This window comes from Sceloporus undulatus, chromosome 4 (genome assembly GCF_019175285.1).
Source record: "Sceloporus undulatus isolate JIND9_A2432 ecotype Alabama chromosome 4, SceUnd_v1.1, whole genome shotgun sequence".
Taxonomy (NCBI): domain Eukaryota; kingdom Metazoa; phylum Chordata; class Lepidosauria; order Squamata; family Phrynosomatidae; genus Sceloporus; species Sceloporus undulatus.
In genome coordinates this window covers 4885282-4911688 of record NC_056525.1, presented here as the reverse complement: position 1 = coordinate 4911688, position 26407 = coordinate 4885282, and the positions used below count along the sequence as shown (strand labels likewise).

The window sequence follows — 26407 nt, the reverse complement described above, 5'->3', positions numbered from 1 at the left end:
CTATGGTGTTTGAAAACGATCCCACGTCCTGATGAGATATTTGAAGAATTTAAATCAATTTTTTTGCATAGGATATTGAGCCAAGTAGCCTCCCTTAACATAATACTCCTTACTGTAAGAAGTTTGTCCTCGTTCCTAATGTTTGAGGTGGAATCTCTTTCCCTGGGAGTTTTGAATCATTGGATTCCATGGCCCACCTAGTCCGCAGCAGCAGGGAAAAAAACAATCTTACTCAATCTTACTCCCTTCTCAATATGCCATGTGTTATGTCCGCCAACTCGCAACGGAGACTCTGTGGATGAGACCCGTCAACCTAGCCCTATAATCCGCCACTGCCTCTGTTTAGGTCTTGGACATTCATGCCCAATGGAATCTCCCTGGTGTGAGGGTTATCCATAGTAGTAGTAGTAATAATAATAATAATAATAGATAATAAATGATTTAATTTTTATACTGCTTTATCCAAAAGATCAAAGCGGTGGGACCACCAAATTTAAAAAAACCCAGTTACAAAACACAAATCATAAAATAGCTAAACCCCTAACACAATACAATATACCATCTCCAACAACTTACATATCAAAAGGGTAGCACAGGAAGTTCATGGGATCAAACTCCACTAGTTCCTTTGCCCGCGGGACGGCATTTGGACGAGCCAGACGAACGTTTTTAGCCTCTTTTTGGACTGTTTTCACAGGGGGGTGATCAGGGCGGAGCCCTCGGGGAAGAACTGCTTCCAGATTTGTGGGGCCGCTACTGAGAGAAAGCCATCTGGGAAAGTAATCACATCTTTCGATGCTGGAATTCTATGCAAGTTCTTTTTCCCTACCCATCACCCCCGCTTCCCCGGTTGTTCTGAAAGTGTGCGGGGCGGATTATATTGGGAGAGGAGCGGTCGCCAGTCAAGTACTTTGGAGCCCAAAGCAATGTAGGGCTTTATAGGTATAACCAGCACCAATTGATTGGTGCCAGAAAAGCGAATAGGCAGCAAATAGGCAAATGCCATGATTGGCAATGAGTTCTTCCTCTTTGGTCTACTACTTTCCACCTGTCCTTACCTTAATAGTCTTTTCATCATGCTATTCGCCATGATGTGGGCCAAAGTACAGAGCCGTAATTCGGGTGATATGAGCTTCAAGGAAAGGTTTTTGGTGTATCTGCCAAAGAATCCACAGTTAGGAATTTTTTTGGGCTGTCCATGATATCCCAGCACCACCAGTCATCAAGTACTGATTTTCTTCTTATCCACCACTTTCTTCATCCTTCCCTGTCGCAGCTCTTCACATTCCATACATGGTTGGTGATGTATCTTGATACACACAATGGCTTGGACGATTCTAACGCATATTCAGTTTGAATAATCTTTGCACTTCGGGATCTTTTTCTATTCTTTCAGTGTTGCCCTTCCCCATTCCTTGACTTCTGCGTTCTTGCTGATTTCTTGACTGCAGTCTTCATTCTGGTCATGTTTGATCCAAAGTAGGGAATTCCTTAACTATTTCAATTTCCTCATTATCTGTTGAATTTATGTATTTATCTTTCTTCTGTGGTCATTACTATTTGTTTTCTTAAGTTCAGCATAACCTTCATTTGCACGTGCTCTTTTTAACCTTCTTTTAGTATTGTTCCAAAGTGTTAGGAGGTTTTCTGCTAGGGTATGTGTCATGAACGTATTTTAGATTACGTGGTACCGATCGGGATACGAAATTACCCAGGTTTACAGAATTTTTAGGGATACGAATAAATCCCATAGGATTTATTGTTTCGGGTTACGAAAGTTTTTTTCGGGTTACGAAAAACTCTCCGGCGCGGTTTTCAAAGGCGCCGCGCAAGCGCGAAACAGAATTTCATTGGTCCTCCCAGTTCTCTCTGAATTCTGTTCTAACCGAGTGGAGCATCTTTTCCTCCGTCATACTATACTCAGCGGAACTATCAAGATGTGTGGGCACTTCACATGTCTTTAAGTTGCCCGTCCATAAATTTTTTCATGATTTATTCAATCAATGCTTTTGCGAAAGTCTGCAAGCCACATGCGGGATTTTTATTCTGGAATTCCTTGGTGTATTCCATGAGATCATTGTATGTTCCCACATATGTCCCTAGTAAACCCTCTTCTTTTCCTCCTGAACCCTGTGTGTACTCAAATATGACATTCTCAAGTGAATGGCAATCGTCCCTTCAAATATTTTAAACAGGGCTATCATATACACCCCTCTTAAACCTTCCTCTTCTCCCCGACCAACAGCTAAAGATACCCAGCTCCCTAATTCGTTCCCCATAGGGCCTAAAAAATGATCTCCAGACCTATTCAATCATTTTGGGTCACCCTCCTCTGACACACTCCAGTTTGGACCAATACCGCTTGAACTGTGTGCCCAGAACTGGACATAATATTCCAGATAACGCAGACACCAAAGCAAAAAAGAGAAATTACTATTATTTTCCTTCAGTCTAGACATTATACACTTATTTTGATGCAGCACTAGGAACATATGGCTTGTTTCGTTTGCTTGGCGTATACACAGATGCATAGATCCCCGTTGTGATCACATGGGTGGGATTTCACTTTATTTAAAAGGGTGGAATCACGGTTTCTGTAAGCTTCCCAGGATATGAATTCTCTCTCCCCCTTCCTTTGAAACAGAAAAGGTGCAGTGTAAGGGACTCTGTGGGTCAAGGGTCAAAAAATATATTTGGGGGCCATATACAGCTCCATGGCCACAGCTCTCATCATCACCGCGTATGTAGAAGTAGTCACCATACCCCATGCTATTCTCCGAGTGACAATGAATTTTGCAGTGTTACCGCAGGCTGCATGTCACCCACACAGTTTTTCTGGCCCGGTGACAAAGTGGAAGCAATTTGGCACACAGAATGGGAATTTTTACTACCCCTTTGGAGTTGGAGTCTTTTCCATCCACCGTTCTGTCTCCCTCTGTCGGTGACCACAAACAACCCAGAAGTGAACCAAGGCATAAATCCAAAAGCAAAGGCTGTTTTATTAAAAAGATATGGTGAGGGGGATCCCCCCCCCTTCCCTTCCCCCTTTTTTGGGCCCTTTCGCGTGTCTCCTGTGCCGGCAGCTGCCTCCCCTGGGCACTGGTTTTTTCTAGCTGGTTATACGCCCAACGCCACGCACCGTCTTGGCTTGCAACAGCTTTGTTGTTCCCAACTCCGTAGGTTCCGCCGTGAATGCCTCTCGCCCCAGCCCTTGGGGCCCCTGCTGTTTGTACCACCGGGTGGCTCTTTGCTGTAAACATCTGCCCCGAGCCCACCGCACATTGGGTTCATGAAGAAAAAAGAAGAGAAGGAGGAGAGGAAAAGGAAAGACAAAAGAAGAGGGGAAGAAGAGAGAGGAGAGAAAGAGGAGAGAAGCAGACGGTAGGAAAAGGGAAAAGAGGGAGAACTCAAGCGGACAAGACGCAGGATCGGAGATGCAGGCATAAGGAAGGCGTCGCCGGAGGCTCCCGCAACTCGGACTTACTCATCTGCCTTCATCCCGATGCGCCAAGAGTCGTCTTCTTGTAACCCATACCGTACTCCCCTGCCGGCCCTCCTGCTGTCCTCGTCGCTTTCGCCCCCTTTTCTTCCTCGGCTTCTTTTCATTCCCTCCTCCGTCGCCCCCTCCCGTCTTCGGCCCTTCCGCCGGCGCCAGCCCCCCCTCGCAGCTCCTCAGCCGGCAGCCTCACCGCAACGCACCCGCTTGGCAGTGCCTCCCTTTCCCCTAGTCCTCCTCGGTCCATTTCGCCTTCGCCGTCTGCTATTGCCCCTCTCGCATTTCCCTGCCGCCAGCGTTTTTTTTTCCCTCGGCCCGCCCTCTGCCTTGTCCTCGCTTCATCAGTCTTTAATTCGGTATGTTTGCCCCCGCCGCTTGCGGTCCCTCTTTCCCCTGGCTTGTTTGTGGCCTGTTTCTTCTGCCCCTGCTCCTAGCATGTTCGCCTGATGGCCCTTTGCTCACCTTCCAATTCTATTATTCTCTAGGATTCTTTCATTCGTTCTCCCTTCCTCTCACAATTTTCGGCCAACTTGTTACTGGCACATTAAATCTAGAATGATCCATCATTTTTTTACCACTATTTCCTCCCGGCCCCCTGGCTGTTCCCATTTTTTTATGGCCCCGTGACAACGTTGTTGTTGTTCATCTGTCTCTGTGTTTTTGGGTACCAGCATTCCCCTTTCCCTCTCCCCCCCACACCAACCCCCACCTCGCCCGCCCTCATGCCTTCTAGGGTCACTTTCCTTCCCCTCACCCCTTCACTAACCCCCACCAAACAAACCTCTTCTCCCCACCTGTCCCCCCCGGACTGGTGTTCCATTTTGGCTATCCCACCCCCCTGTTTTGCCTGTACCCCAGTCGCGTCTCCTTTTGGTCTGTTTTGTCCTGTCTTTGTCCCCCCCTCCGTACTTCACCCCTCCGTCTCAATTTCTTGAGTTTTCCCTTCGTGTTTTCTCAATCTCTCCCCACCCCCCCACCAGCCCCCTTCGTCGGCTTCCGCCCTCTAGCGCATCCCATGCCGTCCACCCAAGCATCTCCTGTTTTTTCGCTCTCTTTTCCCGCCCCCCAATACCACCCCATCCGCCCCTTCTCTCAATCATGTCCTTCCCTCAATTTGGGGGCAGCCAAAGAAAATCATCTTTGGGTTAAAAGCAGTTGTTCGCACTGTTTTGGCTTACTGGGATAAATTTCCCCTAGAAGGCTGAGTGTAGGGGGGTGGGTTATATGGGAAAGGTAATCTGGACCCAAACCATATAATATAACAACCAACAACTTTGCACCTTGGCCATGAAATAAATTGGAAGCCAGTGGGCTTGCTCAATATTGGTAAATATGATCTATCCTAATTGCCAGTAACCAGTCTGGCCTAAAATTGTGATAGGAGAGTGATCAGAATGAAAGAATCCTAGAATCCTAGAAGTGAAGGGATCCAAAAGGGCCATCCAGTCCTAACCTCCGCTCCGGTGCAAAGACCAGTCCAACACTCCCTGTAACAGATGGCACTCCAAGCTTCTGTGTAAAAAACCTCCAAAGAGGATACTCTTACCACTTTCACAGGGTGTCGCCGCTGTCAAACAACTCCTGTCTGCATTTCCATACTTAATTGTACTATCATCTCTAAAAGTTTACATACAGATTTAGGACATGTACATTTTATTCAGATCCTTTTCTTTTCTTTTTCTCCCTTCTCCTTCCTCTTCTTGTTTTCTTTCCTTCTTCAATTTTTCCTCCTCTTTTCTTTTCTCCTCCGTCTTGTCCTCCACTCCTTCCTACTTCCTCCACTTTTTTCCTCCACTCTACTCTTCCATCCTTCTTCCTGCATTTTCTCCTTTTCGCCTCTCCTCCTCTTTTCTTCCTCTGTCTTGCCTTCCTCTTCGCCTTCCTCTTTTCTTTCCTCCTCCGTTCCTCCTTCCTATTCCTTCATCTCCTCGTCCTCTCTTGTTCCTCCTTTTTCTTTCCTCCCTCTTTCTTCCTTGTCCTTACCTTCTTCTTTCTCCTCTTCTTCTCTCCTCATTCTTCTTCCCCTCTTGCTTTTAGTCTTCCTTTTTCCTCAGCATCCTCTCTTCTTTCTGTATTCTATCCAGAACCAATGTCTTTTTTTCTCTTTTGAATGTAAGAAAGCAAGCCAACCTGGTGTTGACAACAGCATGGTCCCCGTCAAAGGGCTGGGGCAGAGCATTCACGGAACCATAAGGATTTTGGAAAAAATCTGTTTTGCATCCAGACTGTGGCTTTTTGCTGTCGAAACCATCTAGAAAACAAGTCCCATGTAGGCATCTGCGTCGAAGAATGATACATAAAGGCAAGGGAAGGGAAAGGGGGACCCCTCACATTATCTTTTAAATAAAACATCTTTGGCTTGGAGTTATGCCTTGGTTTCACTTTCTGGGTTGTTGGTGCGTCACCGCAGCGTGGAGAAGAACGGGAAAAGACTCCAGGGGTAACGTCCATTCGTTTGTGGCCAATTGGCTTCCATTGTCACGGGCCAGAAATAAACGTGTTGGGTGGACAGCAGCCTGTCGTGAACAACCTGAAATGCCATTGTCCTCGGAGAATAGCCGGGGGCATGTGTGATACTTCTACATAAGAGGGTGATGGAAAGTGTGGCCATGGAGCTGTATATGTGGCCCCCAAATATATTTTTGACCCATTGACCCACAGAGGGCTCCTGTACACTGCCCCTTTTCTGTTCAAAGGAAGGGGAGAATCGCATCTCTGGGAAGCTTCCCCAAAAAAAAAAAAAAAAGCAACAGTGATTCACTTTTAAATAAGTGAAATCCCCCCCATGCTGCTCAAAGGGAATCTAGAATCTGTGATCCGACAAGCAACTAACAAGCCAATATGTTCCTAGGCTGCAATCAATAAGAGAGAAGGTGCTAGACGGAAGGGGAAAAAAAAGAAAGAGTAAATGGGCCCCCCCCCCCCGAGGGGAGCTTGGGGCTGAGCTGTATCGGGAAATATTAGTCCAGGTCCGGGGCACCACAGGGCAAGCGGGGGAGGGGGCAAACGAAGTGGTGGGCCAGAGGAGGGTGACCAAAATGAGGAAAGGTCCTGGAGATCATTAAGGCCCGATGGGGGAAAGACTTAGGGACGCGGGGGAGCTTTAGCCTGGGAAGAGAAGGGTAAGAGGTGGTATGTAGCCCTGTTTAAATAGTTGAAGGGGAGCCATACTGAGACTGTCATAGATTGAGGACAAAACGGGTTCAGAAAGGAGAGTAACTAGGGCCCATATTAGTGGACACATGATTCATGGAATACCACAAGGAAATTCCCGAATAAATCAGCAGTCTTTGCCGACTTGAGCAAAGCAGTTGATTGTCATAAATCATGAAAAATTGGAGGGCCGATAAAGAACTGGGAAGTGCAACAATCTGATAGTCCCGATAGTATAGATACTTAGAACCAGAGGCTACTGGGTTAGAACAGAATTCAGAGAACCTGGGAGGACCAAGAATGCTGTTCTGCTCGGCCGCGCTCCATTTAAAACAAGCGCCGGAGTTTGTTTCGTAACACAGAAAAAACTTCGTAACCCGAAAAGCATATAAAATCCCTATGGATTTATTACGTATCGCCGAAAAATGCGTAACCTGGGTATTTCGTATCCCGAGTTACCACGTAATCGAAAATACGTGCATTACACCATCCCACTAGCAGAAAACAATCTACAATTTGGAACAATTAACTAAGAATGTAAAAGAAGCAAGGCAACTGAAGGTTTAATGCTGAACTTAAAGAAAAATAAGTAGACCACAGAAGAACTACATACATTCACTCTAGAAATGAGGAAAATTGAAATAGTTAAGGAATTCCCAGACCTTTGGGATCAAACATTGACCAGAATGGAGACTGCAGTCAAGAAATCGAATAAGTCAAAGGAATGGTCAGTGCAAACAATGAAAGAACTCGAAAAGATTCCCGAAGTGCAAAAGATATTCAACTAATACTGACGTTTTTTAAATCGTACCAAGCCATTTTTTGTTTGTAATCCCCGCTCCCTCACCACCGGGCCTGTATGTATGTTGCGAGCTGGACCGTGGACTACCGGGCTAAGCCGCCCCTCACGTCCCTTGGCGCGGTGGTGCTTGCTGCTCTCCTAGAGGCCCGCAGCAACAACACCTACCCTGTGGCTTCTTGAGACAGATAAAAACCAAAAACTTTCCTGGAACTAATATCACACGAATTGAAGGCTCTCCGTACATTTTTTGGCCCACATCATGGCGGAAGAGCATGAAAGACATAACTGCATTGAAGGGGAAGGGGTGGAAGGTAGTAGACAAAGAGAAGACGCTCATGCCAACATGGCAATGCCTATTTGCTAGGGCACTGAACTTCTGCAGCTCTCCGGAGACCCACAATCACAAAGGGATTGTTGGTTATTAACCTATAAAGCCCTGACTGGACTTGGGCCCAAATTGTAACTTGAGGGAACACATGCATCTCCCCATATAATCCGCCCCGCACACTCAGAAGCAACCGGAAGAACTTGCAGAAATCCATCAGCTAAATATTTAGTAACTTAATCCCAGAATGAGGCTTTGTCATCAGTAGGCGGCCCCACAAATCTGAATAGTCTTCCCGAGAGCTCCGCTGATCACGCCCCTGGAACATTCAAAAGAGGCTAAAAACTTCCGTCTTCTGTCCAAGCCTTCCCCGCTGGAAAATGAACTATGTACTTTGAGTCCCATTAACTGCCTGGCTCAAGCCTTATTATGAATGATTTGTTTTAGATTTGGTATATGGTAGTGTGTTATTGGTTGTTATCTCTTTATGATGTGTTTGTAACCTGGGTTTTAACATTTTGTGGTTAACACCGCATTGATCTTTGAAAAGCATATAAAAATAAAAATTTATTAGTAATATTATTATTATAGACTACAAACTATTGATAACCTCACCAGGGAGATCATGGGCATGAATGTACAGACCGAAACAGAGCAGTGGAGAGATAGGGCAGGTTGAGCGTCTCCTCCCCGAGTCTCCTGCGTTTGGGGCACTAACACTGGCCTTGCGCCGGGCTCAGCTTGTTTTTTCCGCTGCTGCTGACCGAGCCCTAGTGGACATGGAACACTGCATTCCCACTCCAGGGCACTGCGCTTCCACCTACACCCCTGCGGCCGAACCTTCATCCCAGTCAGGAGGCCTGTTTCTCCCGGGAGGCTAAGTGCTTCTCCAATCCTATGCACAACCTGGACTATTACCTTCTAGATAAATCTCTCCCACCCGTGGGATCGCGTATTTATCCAATCCCCCTCGGTGGGGGCATTTGAGCATTACTCTGGCATTCACACTGCACAGAGAAGTGACAACAAGCCGCTGACTTTTACGTTTAGGAAAATCCGCGAAATAAAAAGTTGCTGGATTTTGTCACTTTCTGTGCAAGGTTAATGTCAAAGTAATTTTCATGCCCCCAATGTGTTTTGAAAAGGATCCTGCTTTAATGATAGGAATTGTTCCCACTTTCTGTGCGGGTTAATTTCAGATTAGGATGCTCAAGTGCATCAGAAAAATGCTCCCACTTTTGTAGGAGTTAAATCCTGTTCTGCACAGGATGTTGGCCAATTCCCTTCCATGGTGAGTAAACTAGACAGTTTTAACCACTCTTCACAGACGTTCCCCTCTTGGACAGTCATGTCCCAAAGTTTGGATCCTTCCAGCAGTCTTGTAACAAACCGCCAGCACCCCAACCAATACTTGCCACAGGTCAGGAATCTGGAGCAAAGTCCAAGCCATCTGGCTGACAAAAGTTTTGGGATATATCGCACTAAAAAAATTAAATTAGAAAGGGGAAAGAAAACCTACTGTGGCAGAATTGAATGCAGGCTGAAACCACGTTAACTGCCTGGCTCATGGTTATGGAAGTCTGGAGTTTATGTTAATGTTTGTGAGATATTTAGTCTTTTTCTGTCTGAGAACTTGGGTTTTACAGGCAACAAATGCCAGGGATGTGTAAGCCAGGTGGGCAAGTTAAGGCCGCAGGGAGAGCATGAGTCTTATTGCAGCCTTGACCCTCCTGACTACTTCGTTCATTGATTTCATATTCTGGAAGAAACAGCAAGTAATTTTAGAAATGGTCTTCGCACCTGTGAGAAGCTGAAACCTGTGTAATGTTTGTTTAAAAACAATTATTATTTTCTTCACTGCTTTTTTGGTGGCTTGGACATTACAGATTAACACTGGTCATTTCGGTTTTAGCAATCGCCTCCCAATGAACACAACAAAGAAAAAACAGTCAGCCATCATCGGATCCCATGTTACAATCCCAGGGTATTCATGTTCCACCTTCAAAAAGTATTTCTCCTAACATCTCGTAAGGGGAGGATGAGCCCCATGAAGGTTTCCTTTGTTGAGGCATCTACCAGAAAATTCAACCACATGTGTTCCACCGTGTCGGTTGCATCCCCATACTATTGGCTCATTTTCCATTGTGGGTGCATTTTTCCGCCCGTGCCATCCGTTCGTTATCGGCCTCATTCCCCCTCTTGCCCTCTTTCCCTGCCCGTTGCCCCGCCGCGGCCCGGATATGCTCGTCCCTCTGTTCCCCTTCCTCTGTCCCCCCCCGCAGCTGGTTAAATATTATCTTTCAGGAACCATCTCTTTGTGACAAGGATGAAAAATTGTGTAAATGCTACATCATGGATTTTCCAAAAAACATAGGTCCGACATACACACAAGTCAGCAACCTGTACGACCTCGGAGTGGAAGAGCAGCACCTGGTGGCACCAAAGAAACGGGCAGGAGTGATGAAACGCTTGATCCCCGTTATGTTTTACGCAATCATTCAGCACGTAAAATATGAAAGATTAAAAGAATGTTGTTTCGGGTGTTTATGCGACTTAGAAAGTCAAGAAGCGCACAGCTGCGTGAGCTGGGAGGGAGGATTTAGGGATTCTGTTTTTAAAAAGATGTGTAGGAAGTTGGATATGAAGAAATATTTACATCATGTAATCACTTTGGCTATTGCCCTTGACTGCCTCTCTTTGAATACCCGACATTTGGTCCTGGGTTCTCAAATACAACAGCACATTTTAAATTCGAATTTTCCTTCAAGCACGGTCTCTCTCTTAATTAAGCCGAGCGATAAGATCTATCTACACTACGCTGAAAAGCTTGTATCTGGTGTACACTACGATTATTTCCTGAAATTCTGCGACAACTGTGTTGTAAAAAAGTCCAAGAATTATTTGATTAAATAAATAAATAAAATAGTATGTTTTGACACTGTGCCTTTTATTGGAGTATGGGCGCTGGACAATATGGTGTCTCAGAATGATTTATTAAAAAAGATATATTATAACCCAGGGGGAGCTGGTAGCTTTGGAGGAGTGGAAGCTCTCTTTCGAGAAGCTTCCCAGCACAGCAGTGTAACTAGAAATCGTGTGAAAGGGTGGTTAAGGGATCAGGATGCATATACCTTTCATAAACAGGTCAGAAAACATTTCCTGAGAAATAGAACGGTTGTTTCCGATGTGGACACCCAATGGCAGGCGGATCTGGTGGACATGCAAAACCTTCCAAAAATACAATCGGGGTTATAAGTATATTTTAACGGTGGTGGACATTTTGTCAAAATATGCTTGGGCAGTACCCTTGAAAGATAAGACGGGATCGGAGGTGTACAGAGTTTTCAAAATTTTATTTGCGGAAAGGAGGACCCCTCGCCATTTGCAAACAGATGGCGGCAGCAAATTTCTAAATAAAAAGGTGAAACAGCTGCTAAAGGAGCACGGGGTGCACCATTTTTCAACACACAGCGAAGTCAAAGCAGCCGTAGTGGAAAGGTTCAACAGAACTTTAAAGTCACGAATGTGGAGATACTTTACAGCCAATAACACCTACAAGTATATCGACATATTGCCGGTACTCATAAAGAGTTATAACAGCAGCTTTCATAGAACCATACAAGAGATGCCTCGGGATGTGAATTCTTCTAACTCTCTAAGGGTCTGGAAAAGAGTTTATGGGCCCTATTTTCAAACGAAGGATCAAAAAGCGGCTTTCAGAAAAGGAGATTGCGTGAGGGTATCCAAAAGTAGGCGCTGGTTTGAAAAAAGTTATGAAGGGACGTATTCTCAGGAAATTTTCATAGTTGACAAGGTTCACAGAAGAGGAAAGAGGCCCGTTTACCGGCTAAAAGATTATGACGGTGAAGTGGTGTTGGGAGGTTTCTACCCCGAGGAATTACAAAAAGTGAACGATCCGCAGAATAGGAGCTACCAAATTGAAAAAATTATATCCACAAGGATCAGAAAAAAGAAAAAATACCACTTGGTGAAGTGGTTAGGGTGGCCTGATAAATTTAACAGCTGGGTAGCCGATTCGGAGCTCACGGATCCTGAACAGAAATCAAAGGAGCGAGAGAAATGAGTGGCGGGTTTTATATTACTCTTCCCAGTAACGCCAGTCTAGACGCCTATCCCCATAATACGAATTCCAATTTCACGATACAGCTGGCTCAACCTTTAGATTTGCATGGGAGAATGGGAAGTGGGGCTAGCAGAGATACAGTATCCCAACAGCTGGTTCACGGTTACAGAGCATATGACGTTTCGGCTGTCCAAAGACTCAAAGGACTGGGAGTTCCAGCTGAAGAAAGGGTATTACAAGGACATCCCCGATATTGTGAAAGCCATGAATTGTAATATACAGACGTGCAAAACAAACCCTCCCGACCTGTTTCTCTATTACGATTCGATGACGGGCAAAGTGCACTTTAGAGGGCCTGAAGTTTATGAGTTTTCAGCATCTGAGGAACTATCCCACATAGTGGGTATATACAATACCCATAGAAGCCCAGTGAAACCACACCGCCCGGCAGACATTACCGGAGGATTCACTTTTTTGTACCTATACACGGATATTATAGAGCACCAGATTGTTGGAGATTTCTTGGTGCCGCTGCTGCGCTGCGTACCGGTCAGAGGAAAAAGTCACGAGTGTATCACCATGGTCTATGATAGACTGTATTATATCCCCGTCAGTAAGAGCCACATTCACACGATTACCGTTGAAATAAAGACAGATTTAAACAGACACGTGCCATTTCGTGTTGGGAAGGTGATAGTGAGGTTGCACTTTCGACCCCGAAAAGATTATCTTTAAATTTAAAAAATGGTTGTGTTAAGAGACTACGGGGACATCAACGCTTACAGGGCTCAGGCCGGACAAGGATTGCCCGGCTTCGTAGGGGCAACTATGATGTATGGAGCGGGGTTGGGAGGAATATTTTGCGGGCTTTTTCGAAAAGCTGTTCCTTTTCTGAGGCAGGGTCTGGAATTGATCAAACCTCACATTAAGACGGCGGTGAACAACATTGCGGGGGACGTTGTGGGAAGAGTTATGGACAAAATGCAACCCCAAGAGGGCTCGGGTGTGGCTTACTTGAAAAGAAGGAGCGGGGTGAAGTGCAAGACGTCTCAACAGCGGTGGGGACCACCGGTGCCTTTAAAAAGGATGGCGGTGTGGCAAACAAAGGTTCAGAAGCGGCGGACGGCGGAGAAGAAGAAGGCTGCGCTGAAGAAAAAGGGTGAGGCGAAAAAGAATAGAAGAGAGATATTTTAAGATGGCATTCATTCACGGAACCTCTGAAGAATGCACCAAGTCCGAATTGGATCTCTTTCAATTATCCCCAACCCAAACCAGCATCGAGAGCAGTACATATATCGAGGTTCCGCCTTTGGCTGCCCTTTCCCCCAACGCGCCTCTGGATTTTTATATCACGGGAAACAGCGAAGACTACATCGATCTAAACAACACTCTTTTATACATCTGTTGTAAAATAACAAAAGAGGACGACTCCGATATCGACGACACCCGAGTGGCCTTAATCAATTACTCCATAGCCTCTCTTTTTTCTCAACTCGATGTCGTCCTGGGAGACCGGCTGATCTATGATCTGTGTGCTTTTCTGCACACAGAAGTCTTTTGCCACTTCTGAAAACGGCTCGTTTTGTGAGAATATTTAGGCCTTGGGCATTTTAACAAATTTATGCTCTTGAAGAAATAATATGTATTTCAACAGGCCACAGGCAGGCTGGGATACATGACCTTTTAGAATGGTTCATTTCCACTTATAGGGGCCTTCAACAAACGTGTGCATGGGGTGATGGCATCAGGGAGCTGTCTTTTCTCCAGCTTGTCTCTGTATTGCAAGAGATAAGGGCACTCCTGTTGACTGCTTTGGGGTGAGATATTTGGTAATTTTTCTAGGGTGACTCTAGTTCCAAAAAAAACCCCCTGATCCCCCCAGGTTAAAAAGGACACAGTGTTTTAAAACATATTATTTTATTGATCTTTTCACGTCAATTAAAGAGTTATTTCTCCTCTTCCTCTTTTGATCCAGCATTGATCACATTTACACATATGCAGTTCAGACAGCATTTTGAATCTCTGGAGACAGCCTCTGTGACTTCTTGTATATTTCTCCCAGAGCTCTCAGCGATTGTCTCCTGGGGAGCTTCTTTATCTTTTCTCTGTTGTAAAAACACAAAGAAAAACAACTCATCGTACATTAACACACACACACACACACACACACAGCAGCTATTCGGCAAGGAACATTACCCTGTTGGGTGGGGCTATATCTTCATAAATGGGCTCCTCCGCTTCAGAGTTCTGGGGCTCCATTGTCATGTACAGGTCTGCCTCGCTGCTTGAGATTTCTCCAGCGTATCCGCTATCATCATCATCGGAAGACACTTCTTCTAAGCAGTTTAGGCGATTTTCAGCTATCCATTTTTCAAAGCGGGACTTCAGGTCTTCTGGAGAACCGTAGATCTGCTTCTCAATCACCAGCTTTGTTGTACTTTCATACAGTTTGCATATGTTTTCAATCATGTCCTCGAGATGCCTGTACCTTCTCTGCTCATCCCCGGGAGAAGTTGGGGTAGAATCTTCCTCCGCCGCACGTCCCTCTGTGAAATTCTCCATTTTGCAGGTAAGTTGTTCCCAAAAACAATCGCGCTCGACAGCGGGCGGCAGCGGGAGTAGCCAATGTCGCGGAGGGTCCCCTTCATATACCCCGCGCCGCAAGGGCGTTGTTCCCTTCGCCCCAACCCCATTGGCTTCCGTGGAGGCGCAGGGGGATTTAGGCCAATCCGGGATGGGGGCGCGGTCCTTTGGGCCAATTGGCGACACTCAAAAGTGCACCGTTTTTTGAAAACACCCCCTGGGGCGGAGCGTGAGGACGCCATCCAGCGTTGCGCCTTTGCGAAGATCAGAGTGCGCTAGGTCTCCAAACCATTCATTTCGGGAGGCCGAGACGAGTTCGGAGACACCTCACACCCACCCCGAAAACTTTCATTGATGCCGATAAAATGGCCGTCATTTTTGAATGTGGCTTACCGCTACGCCGTCGGTCCGACGGGGATGGGACAAGATCCTCGTGGTCGGCGGTCCTCAGACGAGTTCATAGAGGGGTCACACGTGCACCCCAAAAACCTCTTTGGTAAAAAACCCCAAAATGGCCAACCTTTGGGGGTTCTTGGAACCCCAAAATCTAGAACCCAATTCTAGAACCCCAGTTAACCCGTTGACACCTAGAACCCCCATATCCAGGACCTAGAACCCCAGAATCCAGGACCTAGAACCCCGATATCCAGGATCAGAACCCCCATATACAAGACCTAGAACCCACATGTCCAGGAGGCGGGACTAAGACTCAAAAGGGGGCGGAGCACCTGTCACTTTTGAGTTTGACAAGAGCTGGGGGTTTTATTCTACTGTCATGGCAGCCCCTACGGGAATATGGATGTTGTGAAACTCCTCAGTTAAATTTTGAGCATACATAACACCATTTCTGGAGATGTAAGTCCCAAGCAGAATGCCAGCCATAGCATTTTATTATAGCTTGAAACTCTTTTAAATCTGTTTCTGACTTATGGTGAACATATCACAAGGTTTTCTTGGCATGATTTGTTCAGAGGCGGTTTGCCATGCCGTCCTCTTATGCTGAGAGTGTATGACTTGCCCAAGGTCATCTAACAGATTTCCATGGCTGAGCAGGGATTCAAACCCTGGTCTCAAGAGTTGTAGTACCATGCCCAAGCTACTACACCCTGATGTCTCAGTTTTCTAAGTATTCTGCCCTAAACTGCAAATCCCAGGATTCCATAGCATTTGGGTATGGCAATTAAAGCGGAATCATACTGCTGTAATTGTGTAGTGAGAAACAATGTCAGATCCTTGTCCTGAGTTTGCTTAGCCACCCTGAGTCCCAGTCTGGGAGAAAGGTATGATATCAGTAAAGTAATGGATGACTGACAGATGTCTATGCAAGACAGAAATCAATAGCTGATCAAGGGTAGACAAACATATCTAGGCAGACTGTGCATGGATGAGAGTATAAAAAATGCATGCAGTGATATATAATAATATAATAATAAAATTTTATTTATATACCGCCCTTCTAAAAATCAGGGCGGTGAACAACAGGAAATAACAATACAATTACACAAAACCAAATAAAATACGTTAAAAACAGTTCAATAAAAATATAAAAAAAAACGTGTGGAAAAAGCGAGTGGGAAGGGGGGGGGGGGAAGAATTACTGGTCAGGGTAAGCTAGTTCAAATAAATGGGTTTTTAACCCCTTCCTGAATTGAGGTAGGGAGGTGGCTGAGCGGAGCTCGAAGGGCAGCGCGTTCCAGAGGTTGGGGGCTGAGATGGAAAAAGCCCTCCTAGAGGTGGAATTATATTTCGCCTCTGGAACACTTAATAATAGCTGCCCTGAAGATCGAAGTGCGCGGGGCGGATTGTACGGAGAGAGGCGGTCCTCCAGGTACCCTGGGCCCAAGCCATTTAGGGCTTTATAGGTAATTACCAACACCTTGTATTGCGCCCGGAAGCGAATAGGCAGCCAATGTAAGTCTTTAAGGACTGGTGTTATATGACTGGCCCTGGCAGTGCCAGTGACCAGACGGGCTGCCATATTCTGCACAAGTTGCAGCTTCCGGGTATGGTACAAGGGTTGCCCCATGTAGAGCGCATTGCAGAAATCCAAACGAGAGGTTACCAGGGCGTGTACAACCGTTTCAAGGTCTCCCCGGTTGAGGTAGGGACGCAGCTGGCGTATCAGCCGAAGCTGATAACAGGTGCTCCTGACCGTCGCATCCACCTGAGATGTAAGGTGGAGCGACGAGTCCAGGAGCACCCCCAGGCTGCGTGCAGAGTCCTTCACGGAAAGCGTGATTCCGTTCAGGACTGGTGGAACCACCGCCAACCCCGGACCGGGGGAACCTATCACGAGTACTTACGTCTTCTCTGGATTCAGGCTGAGTCTGTTGTCCCTCATCCAGCCCATTACCGACTCCAGACAGGCCACGAGAGGAGAGACGCCAATCCTGGTCACTGCATCAGTCGGAGACATAGAGAAGACTATTTGGGTGTCATCAGCGTACTGATAACACTGCGCCCCATGTCTCCGGATGATCTCTCCCAGCGGTTTCATGTAAATGTTAAAGAGCATGGGAGACAGAATGGCTCCTTGAGGGACCCCAGATGTAAGGGCCCTCTCATCGGAGCGCACGTCTCCCAGCTGCACCATCTGGGACCTCCCGGAGAGGTAGGATCTGAACCACTGGAGTGCAGTGCCCCCGATTCCCACCTCCGCCAGGCGCCCCAGAAGGATACCATGGTCTATGGTATCGAAAGCCGCTGAGATGTCCAAGAGCACTAACAGGGACACGCTTCCCCTGTCCATGCCCAGACGGAGATCATCGACCAAGGCGACCATAGCAGTCTCAACCCCGTAACCCGCCCGAAAGCCGGTTTGAAATGGGTCTAGATATTCCGTTTCATCCAAGATCGATTGAAGTTGGATTGCAACCGCCCGCTCGATCACCTTCCCCAAAAATGGCAGTAGCGAGATTGGCCGATAATTATTATCAACAGGGGGTCGAGGGAGGGCTTTTTTAAAAGAGGTTTTACTATGGCCAATTTCAAATTTGTTGGAAATTGCCCATCCCTCAATGAGGTGTTAATAATCCGCTGTAACAACAAGGTTACAGCCGGGGCCCCCTGTGCCGCTAGCCATGAGGGACAGGGATCGAGAGGGCATGTTGTCTTCCTAACACTTCCAAGGAGAGGTTACCAGGGCGTGTACAACCGTTTCAAGGTCTCCCCGGTTGAGGTAGGGACGCAGCTGGCGTATCAGCCGATATATGTGGCCAATGACTCTGCCCACTTTGGAATTACATGGATTTGTAATTGGTTGACCGGCCAAACGCAAAGGGTGCTCAACAATGGCTCCTTTTCATCCTGGAGAGGAGTGACAACGGGGTCCCACAGGGCTCTGTCCTGGGTCCAGTGTTATTCAGCATCTTCATCAATGACTTGGATGACAGAATTGGGGGCATACTTATCAAATTTGCAGATGACACCAAATTAGGAGGAATAGCTAATACTCCAGAGGACAGGCTCACAATTCAAGATGACCTGAATAGACTAGAAAGCTGGGCAAAAGCTAACAAAATGAAATTCGACACGGAGAAATGTAAGTACTGCACTTAGGGCGGAAAAATGAAATGCACAGATATAGGATGGGTGACACCTGGCTGAATGGAACTACATGTGAAAGGGATCCAGGAGTCCAAGTAGTCCATAAGTTGAACATGAATCAACAGTGCGATGCAGCAGCTAACAAGAACAATGCAATTTTAGGCTGCATCAATAAAAGTATAGTGTCTAGATTAAGGGAAATAATAGTGCCACTGTATTCTGCTCTGGTCAGGCCCCACCTGGAATACTGTGTCCAGTTCTGGGCACCACAATTCAAAAAGAACGGAGCGTGTCCAAAGGAGGGCAAACTTAAAATGGTGAAGGGTCTGGAAACCATCGGCTATGAGGAATGAGTTTAGGGAGCTGGGATGTTTAGCCTGGAGAAGAGAAGGTTAAGAGGTGATTGATAGCCTGTTTAAATATTTGAAGGGATGTCATATTGAGGAGGGAGCAAGCTTGTTTCTGGCTGCTCCAGAGACTAGGACCCAGAATAATGGATGCAATCTATTCCACCTTCCACTCACCCTGCTATCCCGCAAGATCTGGAGAGCATGCCTAACCAGCCGCTGAACTTTTCTATGCTCTTATGTAATGCCAGGTCAGTGAAGAATAAGTCTCAAATCATCTATGACTTACTGACATACCATAATGCTGACCTGACATGTATCACAGAGACCTAGCTTGGAGCAGGTAGCTCTGTAACCTTGGCTCAGGCCTTTCCAGCCGTGTACTCCGTCAATGAGCAGGTTAGGGGAAGCAGGCGGGGAGGGGGCGTGCCATGGTCTACAAAAACAACCTCACCTTAACCAGGATATCTATCCACGCATTAGACCACACTGAGTGCATCTACCCTAGCTTGAAGACCAGGGTGAGTCTGGGAATTCTGTTGGTCTACCATCCACCCCATAACTTAATAGACTCCCTAACTGAGGTGACACAACTGTTCCCGGAGCTGGTGTTGGAGACGCCTAGGTTGTTAGTCCTGGGCGACCTCAACATTCCCCTCGAGGCTGGTTTGACTAATCTTACTGGTGTGGCTCGGGAGTTCATGGGTTTCATGACAAACATGGGCCTCTCCCAGATAGTCTCCGAGCCCACGCATTGCACAGGTCATGCCCTCTATGTGGTCTTCTGCAAGGAACAGGCATATCCATGGGCAAAAATAACTAATATCTCTGCACTGTCATGGACGAATCATTTCCTGGTTAAGGTTGGACTGAAGGCCACTATTTCTCTATGTCTCCGACTGATTCAATGACTAAGGATGGCACCTCTCCTCTGAATGCCTGTCTTGGGGTGGTAATGGACTGGATGAGGGAAAACCAACTCAAGCTGAATACAGATTAGACGGAGGGACTTGTTATTGGGAACCCGAAACCGGGAATGGAGTTATGTCAGCCAGTTCTGAATGGGGTCACACTTCCCCTGAAGGACTCTGTCTGCAGCTTGGGGGTGCTCCTTGACTCATTACTCCAGCTGTCAGCTCAGGTGGATGCGACAGTCAGAAGCACTTAGCTTTGGCTGATATGCCAGTTGCGCCCCTTCCTAGAGCCAGGGGACCTTGAAACAGTAGTACATGCTAGTAACCTCTCGCTTGGACTTCTGTAATGCACTCTACTTGGAGCTACCTCTGTGCCAAGTTCGGATACTCCAGATGGTACAAAACATGGCAGCAAGACTAATCACAGGTACTTCCCAGAACAATCATACAAAACCTGTTCTGAAGTCCCTTCATTGGCTACCAATCAGTTTCCGGGCAAAGTACAAAGTGTTGGTGATTACCTTTAAAGCCCTACATGGCTTGGGTCCAGAATACTTAAGGGAATGCCTTCCTCTGTACTGTCCATCCTGCACGTTGAGTTCCTCAAAGAAGAAACTACTTCAGCCAAAAAAAAAAACCCTAGGCTAACCACAGTCACCCAAAGAGCCTTCTCTACTGCTGTTCTGAAGTTGTGGAATGACCTGCCAGAAGAGATCCACCACATTTCTACTCTTGCAGCCTTCAAAAAGGCTCTGAAGACAGATCTCTTCCGGAAGGCTTTCCCAACCTAGTTAACAAACCCTAGCTTCCTCTCCCCATTTATGAGTATGATTTCAACTGTGATTTATGTCTCTCCGCCTGCCAAAATTTTCCTCTAACTTTACACTAATTATATATTATATTTTATTGTTTTTAACTCTGATTATTTTAGTTTTACCACCGGGATGGGAGGTTGGGTAGGGATTAATTTTGTATTTTATTGTATTTTTAAATGTATTTTTACTGTTGTAACCCACCCAGATTCTTCGTGATTGGGTGGGCTATAAATTATTAATTATTATTATTATTATTATTATTATTATTATTATTATTTGATTCTGTCAATGGTATAGGAAAATAGCTGGATCAATCCTCACTTATCACCCAGCTCTCTAACAACACAGAAATGAAGATGCCAGACACAGATGCTGGCGAAACGTCGGGAACAAGCTCTTCTAGAACATGGCCAAATAACCCAAAAAGCCAAATAAGTAGGGGTGTTGAGCTGCTTACAAGGGCCCCATTCCCACTGGTGAGTTTGGGAGATAGTATCAGAAGCTATGGAGATACAGCAACGTGATACAAGGTCTGCTACAGGATCTTGACCAGCATTTCTAAGATGGCATATACATCAGAAAAGCAAGGATTCATTTTTTTTTTTTTTTTTAGCTTCTAAGCCACAACAAGGACCACAAACTACAATGTGTCAGGAAGTGAAGTAGACTTGAGTTGATTGACTTGGACTTAAGTCAGACTCAGATTTACACTCGGCTCAGCAATAAATGACTTGTGTATTTTTAGTAACTGACTTGCTAACATAATTCACTTAAAGCATCAGGCATGGCCAGAGCATGGGACGCATTTCTTGGAACAGAACATCAAATGTGTTCGGCATTGGGCTTGAGTTGGAAGGATCCTCCTTAAGCTTTTGAGAAGCTTTCAAAGGCTCCTCCGATGTGCAGCAAGGACAGGCTGCTGAGTAGACCTCAACCCCCACCTAGAGCCCATTGCCCAATGTGTTTACTGTTCTCCTCTGAGAAACACACCCCACCTCCTTTTTTTCTGTTAAAATGGTTCCCGGACTTGAAACTTGACTTGAAAGTATCTTGCAAGGACTTTAGACTCAACTTGTGACTTGAAAGCAGAGACGTGAGACTTGACTTGAGACTTGGAGCAAAAGACTTGAATACATTATTGGTATCGGGTTTTCCATGTCAGGTTTTTCTCAGGTGATGGAAAATTGGCAAGAACAGGAGGCCCAAAGGAATCCTAGGCAGAAGGTTTGTCTTGCTTTCTCAGCCGCTCCCAGCTGTCTCTCTAGGAGTCATCTTGCTGCGCTCTTTTCTCAGAAAAAGGTAAAGGAGGAAAAAAGCAGTGACAATCTTGCTCAGGAAAAGTCCAACCCAGAGACTGATAGGGGAGGAGGACAGCTGTTGATCTGTTAGGAAAAACAGTGGATCAGCTAGTGAGCTTCATATATTTGAATTATTTACCAAGTTAACTTGCTCCATGCTCAGCATTGATGGTCAACAACAACATGTTTAAACCCCAAGCTGGTATTGTATCAAGGTGCCACTAGTTCTACCTTGTCTCTGATAGATGTGAAGCATAGCTATATCTTTGCACTATGTTTGATGTACATCTTTGTCTTTGCACAAGCAAGGAAAGAGGTTCCAACCCACACACAAGCACACCCTTTACAGAGCATGCATATCCAGACACTGAAGCAAACCTCTTCCAGCATGGTATTCTATATTTTCCAGAGACAAGGTGTAGAGAACATGCAGTTTCCAAATGTCATTGAACTAGAATTCCCATCAGCCACAAACCACCATAGCCAATGGTGAGGGAAGATGGGTACCGTAGTCCAAGAACATATTCAGGGACACACATCTCATAATCTTACCTGCAAGCTTTGGTTATTTGAACAGAACATCCCCGTTGGGCCTGCTCTACTGTGGCATCCCACTTACAGAATACTCTCCCCTCAGTTTTCATCCTATTTTGTATATTCATTATGTACAGCAATTTACAAATTTACAGCATTTTATAAATAATAATTATTATTATTTGACCAACTGGTACCAGTGCTGAGGTCATTTCAGTGCCAAGTAAAATTAGGCCCTAGTTGATTTTATTCAATTTTGTAGATTAAAGTTGCACTGAAATACAAATCAGCTTCAGAAGAGTCAGAATATTAGCAGAGAATGTGCAAGTGGGGTCTCCTGGAGCCTTGTGATCCTCATCCTGGGTTGCTCCCCCTGAGAAGGACTTGTTCCTTGTTGCTGTCATATTTGTTGGAAGAGGGAACACATAAAAGGGCATCTCCTGATCAGAACTGGTGGACAGGCTCCTTTGTCCATTTAGCTCCACAACATAAAACTAACCTACTGTAACTCTCTGAGGGAGCATTTTCCACTGTAGTTTGAATCCATTGTTCCAGATTCTGGTCTCTGGAGCAGCAGAAAACCCCGCGATAGGGTTGCCTTCAGGTCACCATAAGTTGGAAACAACAAGTTTTTAACCACTTTGGTTCATGTCATTTCCGACTTATGATGACCCTAAGGTGAAGCTATCATAGGGATTCCTTGGCAAAGTCTGTTCAAAGAGGCCTTGCCATGGTCTTCCTCTGAGGCTGAGAAAATGATTTGCCCAAGGTCACCCAGTGGTTTCTATAGCTGAGAAGCGATTCAAACCTGGCCTCCATAGTCCAATGCTCAAACCACTAGGCCACACTGGCTCACATGTGCTCTGGTGGTGCTGTATAACTAAATGACAACAACAGCACATATGTAAGTTCCCTTACACACGTGATTCTTCAATTTTTTTGCCAAGGCATTAACATCTGTATTCAGTTGAAGGTTACAAAAGTGAAGTCACACATGTGGTGTCACTGTGCATTGTTTTACATTGTACCTTGATCACATGCTTGCACATGGCTGTATAATGTGACAATTCTATAATGACGTGGAGTAGCACAACTGAGGCATAACCCCATTAATATATAGAGAGAATATATATATATATATGTCTTGTAGAACCTTTGAGGCTAACTGAAAGAAAGAAGTTGGGAGCATGAGCTTTCGTAGACTTAAGTCTACTTCCTCAGATGATCTGGTCGAGTGGAAAGCCAGGGACAGACATATATATGCCATTAGTTTGTGAGAATGTCAATTCAAATTCAAAATCCTTTGTTTATGGAAACTAAGTGGCATTTCTGTACACATTTAAATTCTACCATTAATGTATAGTTGAGCTACACTTAAGCAATGCAAGACCTCAGGGTCTATTGCCTTTCATGTGTGTATTTGCCTGTTTTAATCTATATTTGTCTTACTTGTTCCTTTTAACCTATGGTGTGTGTTTTTCTCTGATGTTGTACGTTGTGTATTAATCTGTTGTTGTTCCTCACCTTGATCCATGGGGGGGGGGAGACAAATAAGGAATAAAAAGAATGAGAACCACACACACACACACACACACACACACACCTTTTTCTTCCCTGGTGTTGAAACTGCAGATTCGCTATGACCAAGTCTGTTGCATGTATTCTCCTATGTGCAAACACAAGTTCAAGAGTGGGGGGTTTCCACTACAGAATCAGCCAAAAGGGAAAGGTTTACATTTTATACAATTACAAAATCATACAGTTGGAAGAGACCACAAGAGCCATCCATTCCAACCCACTGCTTTGCAGGAATACACATTCAAAGCAATGACCCACAATGCTGCTGTTCTGAAACAAATCCACCCCCCTGGAACAAAAATGAGCTATGCTGGTTCTGTGAGAATTGGACAAAGCATGCAGTTCATTTGGAAACTTCCTTAGGAAGCCACACTTAGGACATGAAGCTTCAAATCTTCATCCTTTGCAGATGCACAGCTGCTTTAAAGTTACAGGCATGTTGGAAAAATAAAGATTCACCTCCTGTCATTCAATGGTCAGAAGATCTTACTGCCTTAGCTAAACATGAATGTGTATTTTCTAAATGTCAGCTTCAAGAAAATCTATTTATGGAAATATGTTAACATATAGGCCCAGCTCATGCCCATGCCTTACGTATTTCCCCTTCTGCTTTTTCTCTCCCCCCCCCTTCCTTTTTTTCTTTCTCTAACCATACTTAATATTCCTGCAGGAGAAGAAAGGGCTGGTTTTCTAGATGAGAGAGAGAGAGAGAGTGGGGTGTAGTGGTATGCGCTGGATTACACTCTGGAAACCAGGATTTGAATCCTCATTGGTCCTTGGAAATGCACTTATGCCTTTGGGCAAACCACTCTCTCAATCTCAGAGAAAAGCATAGGCAAACCCCCTCTGAACAAATCTTGCCAAGAAAACCCCATGATAGGGTTGCCTTAGGGTCACTGTGCATTGCTGGCATTGGTAAACCAGCTTTAAAGGTTGTGTAGTACTTAGAAATTGTACTGTCTTAGAGCTTAAGACAGAGACAGAGGCTGTCAATGCTGGTTTTGATTCATAGTTGAGTGGGGAGGGTCCTCAGGCTAAGGGGCTTGTGATTTTGGGGGCTCATAAATTTCCAGTCCCTCTGGCTCTCCAATAGTGCTTGGGCTTGGTGTCTCCTCCACTGCCCTCATTCTTTCATCATCCTCTGTGCTTGTATTGGGTCAAATGGATCATGTTAGATCATTTCTTCTGTTTTCACGTGAGATTTTTTCCTCCATGTACTTACCAATCACAGAAACCACGGTGCCTTTTCCAGCAGTTTCTTCTGTCTCTGGGCTCCCTGATCTTTGTCTGTATTTCACACAGTAATAAGTTCCTGCATCCTCAGGTTGAACATTTTTGATGGTGATGGAGAGGTCATCGAGGGATCCAGGAACAACCCTTGTCACTCGGGGGGAAGACTCTCCTTTTTGACTATAAATGGCTGGCTGGTTTCTGTCTAGGCCCTTGTGCCACTTGACCGTTCCTGGTGGACCGATCCCACTCAGTGTACAACTCAGTGTGAGCTCTTCTCCTGCTGACACCGACAAGGATTCTGGAGTCTGTGTTAACACCAATGTATGGCTTCTGACACCTGCAACAAAGTGAATGCTATTTTTTTTTCTTTTCTCTAGAACATTGTTTCTCAACCTGATGTCCCCAGACATTTCATGGATCCATTTTGTGGAGTCCCTTTATCACCATTAGTCATGCTGTCTGGGGATCCTGCAAACTGCTATATCTTTAGAACCAAGTTGGAGAGGATGACAGCTTCAGACATTGTGAGTTTCTGGGATCTGGGGCAGGAAAGTGGGAAAGCTGTAGCAGATTCGATGGCTGAAGCAAACATGGCCCTGATCTCCCTCCTCACAGGTATTTACTGTATATACTCATGTATAAGTCTAGAAATTTTAGTCAAAAAAATGGCAAAGAAAACCTGAGTCGCTTATTCACAGATCAAGGTAAATACTGTACTTTAACTCTTATAAAAAAACAGGAACCACAGAATCATAGAATCATAGATTTGGAAGAGACCCCAAGAAGGGCCATCCAGTCCAACCCCATTCTGCCATGCAGGAACTCTCAATCAAATCATCCCCAATGACAGATGGCCATCCAGCCTCTGTTTAAAGGCCTCCAGGGAAGGAGACTCCACCAAAATCTCCAAGGGATTGTTTTTCACTGTCAAAGAGTTCTAACGGTCAAGAAGTACCTCCTAATGTTGAGGCGGAATCTCTTTTCCTGGAGCTTGCATCCATTGTTCCAGGTCCTGTTCTCTGGAGCAGCAGAAAACAAGCTTGCCCCGTCTTCAACATGACACCCCTTCAAATACTTAAACAGAGCTATCATATCACCTCTTAACTGTCTCTTCTCCATGCTAAACATCCCCAGTTCCCTACGTCTTTCTTCATAAGGCATGGTTTCCAGACCCTTCACCATTTTGGTTTTCCTCCTCTGGACACACTCCAATTTGTCAACATCCCTTTTGAATTGTAGTGCCGAGAACTGGACACAATATTCCAGGTGAGGTCTGACTAGGGTTGCCATAACCCCCCTGGGGGCGTGACAAACCCGATTTTTGGGCAGTTGGCACGGTCACGGCCCGGTTTGGCTCTTTGCCCCGGGTTGAGCTGGTTGCCGCCGCCACCGCAACAACCGCGGCCATTCTGCAGCCGCCACCGCCATTGCTGCTGCGGCTGCTGCTGCAGCCTTTCCGCTGCCTGCCTCGCTTTGCCCTAGCCCTGCGCGCTCTTGCGCGGCCGTGCGCAGGGCTGAGCAGGAGCTCCTGCCCTTCAGGGTGGCTGGCCAATGGCTGGACAACCCGCCCCTGCTGCAGGAGCCTGTGACTGCTAGCAGGAGGCGGGGCTGTTCCAGCTCCACTCTCCCCATTGGCCAGCCAGCCTCAAGAGAAGGAGTGTCTCCTCTTTGGTCCCTCGCGCGGGCCAAGGGCAGGAAA

The 26407-nt window shown here is 45.9% G+C and overlaps 1 protein-coding gene across 1 annotated transcript; it reads right to left on the bottom strand.

Annotated features, from left to right (window-relative positions):
* Positions 1–20801: 20801 nt before the first annotated feature.
* Positions 20802–26116, bottom strand: LOC121928111 (tyrosine-protein phosphatase non-receptor type substrate 1-like). The gene is made up of 3 exons (XM_042462397.1): positions 26023–26116; positions 24698–25045; positions 20802–21447 (listed from the first exon to the last, which is right to left on the bottom strand). The coding sequence occupies exons 1-3, from the start codon at positions 26114–26116 to the stop codon at positions 21305–21307; spliced, it is 585 nt and encodes a 194-aa protein (XP_042318331.1). The 3' UTR covers positions 20802–21304.
* Between the last annotated feature and the right edge of the window lie 291 nt (positions 26117–26407).

Bases quoted from the DNA above. Each gene is read 5' to 3' on its own strand.
- LOC121928111 (XM_042462397.1), bottom strand. From the start codon at position 26,116: ATGGCCGCGGTTGTTGCGGTGGCGGCGGCAACCAGCTCAACCCGGGGC. The intron at 25,046-26,022 runs GTTTGTCACGCC...ACTTTGTTGCAG, and splicing joins GCCAACTGCCCAAAAATCGG to GTGTCAGAAGCCATACATTG. The intron at 21,448-24,697 runs GTAAGTACATGG...TTTTCCTAACAG, and splicing joins CACCGTGGTTTCTGTGATTG to ATCAACAGCTGTCCTCCTCC.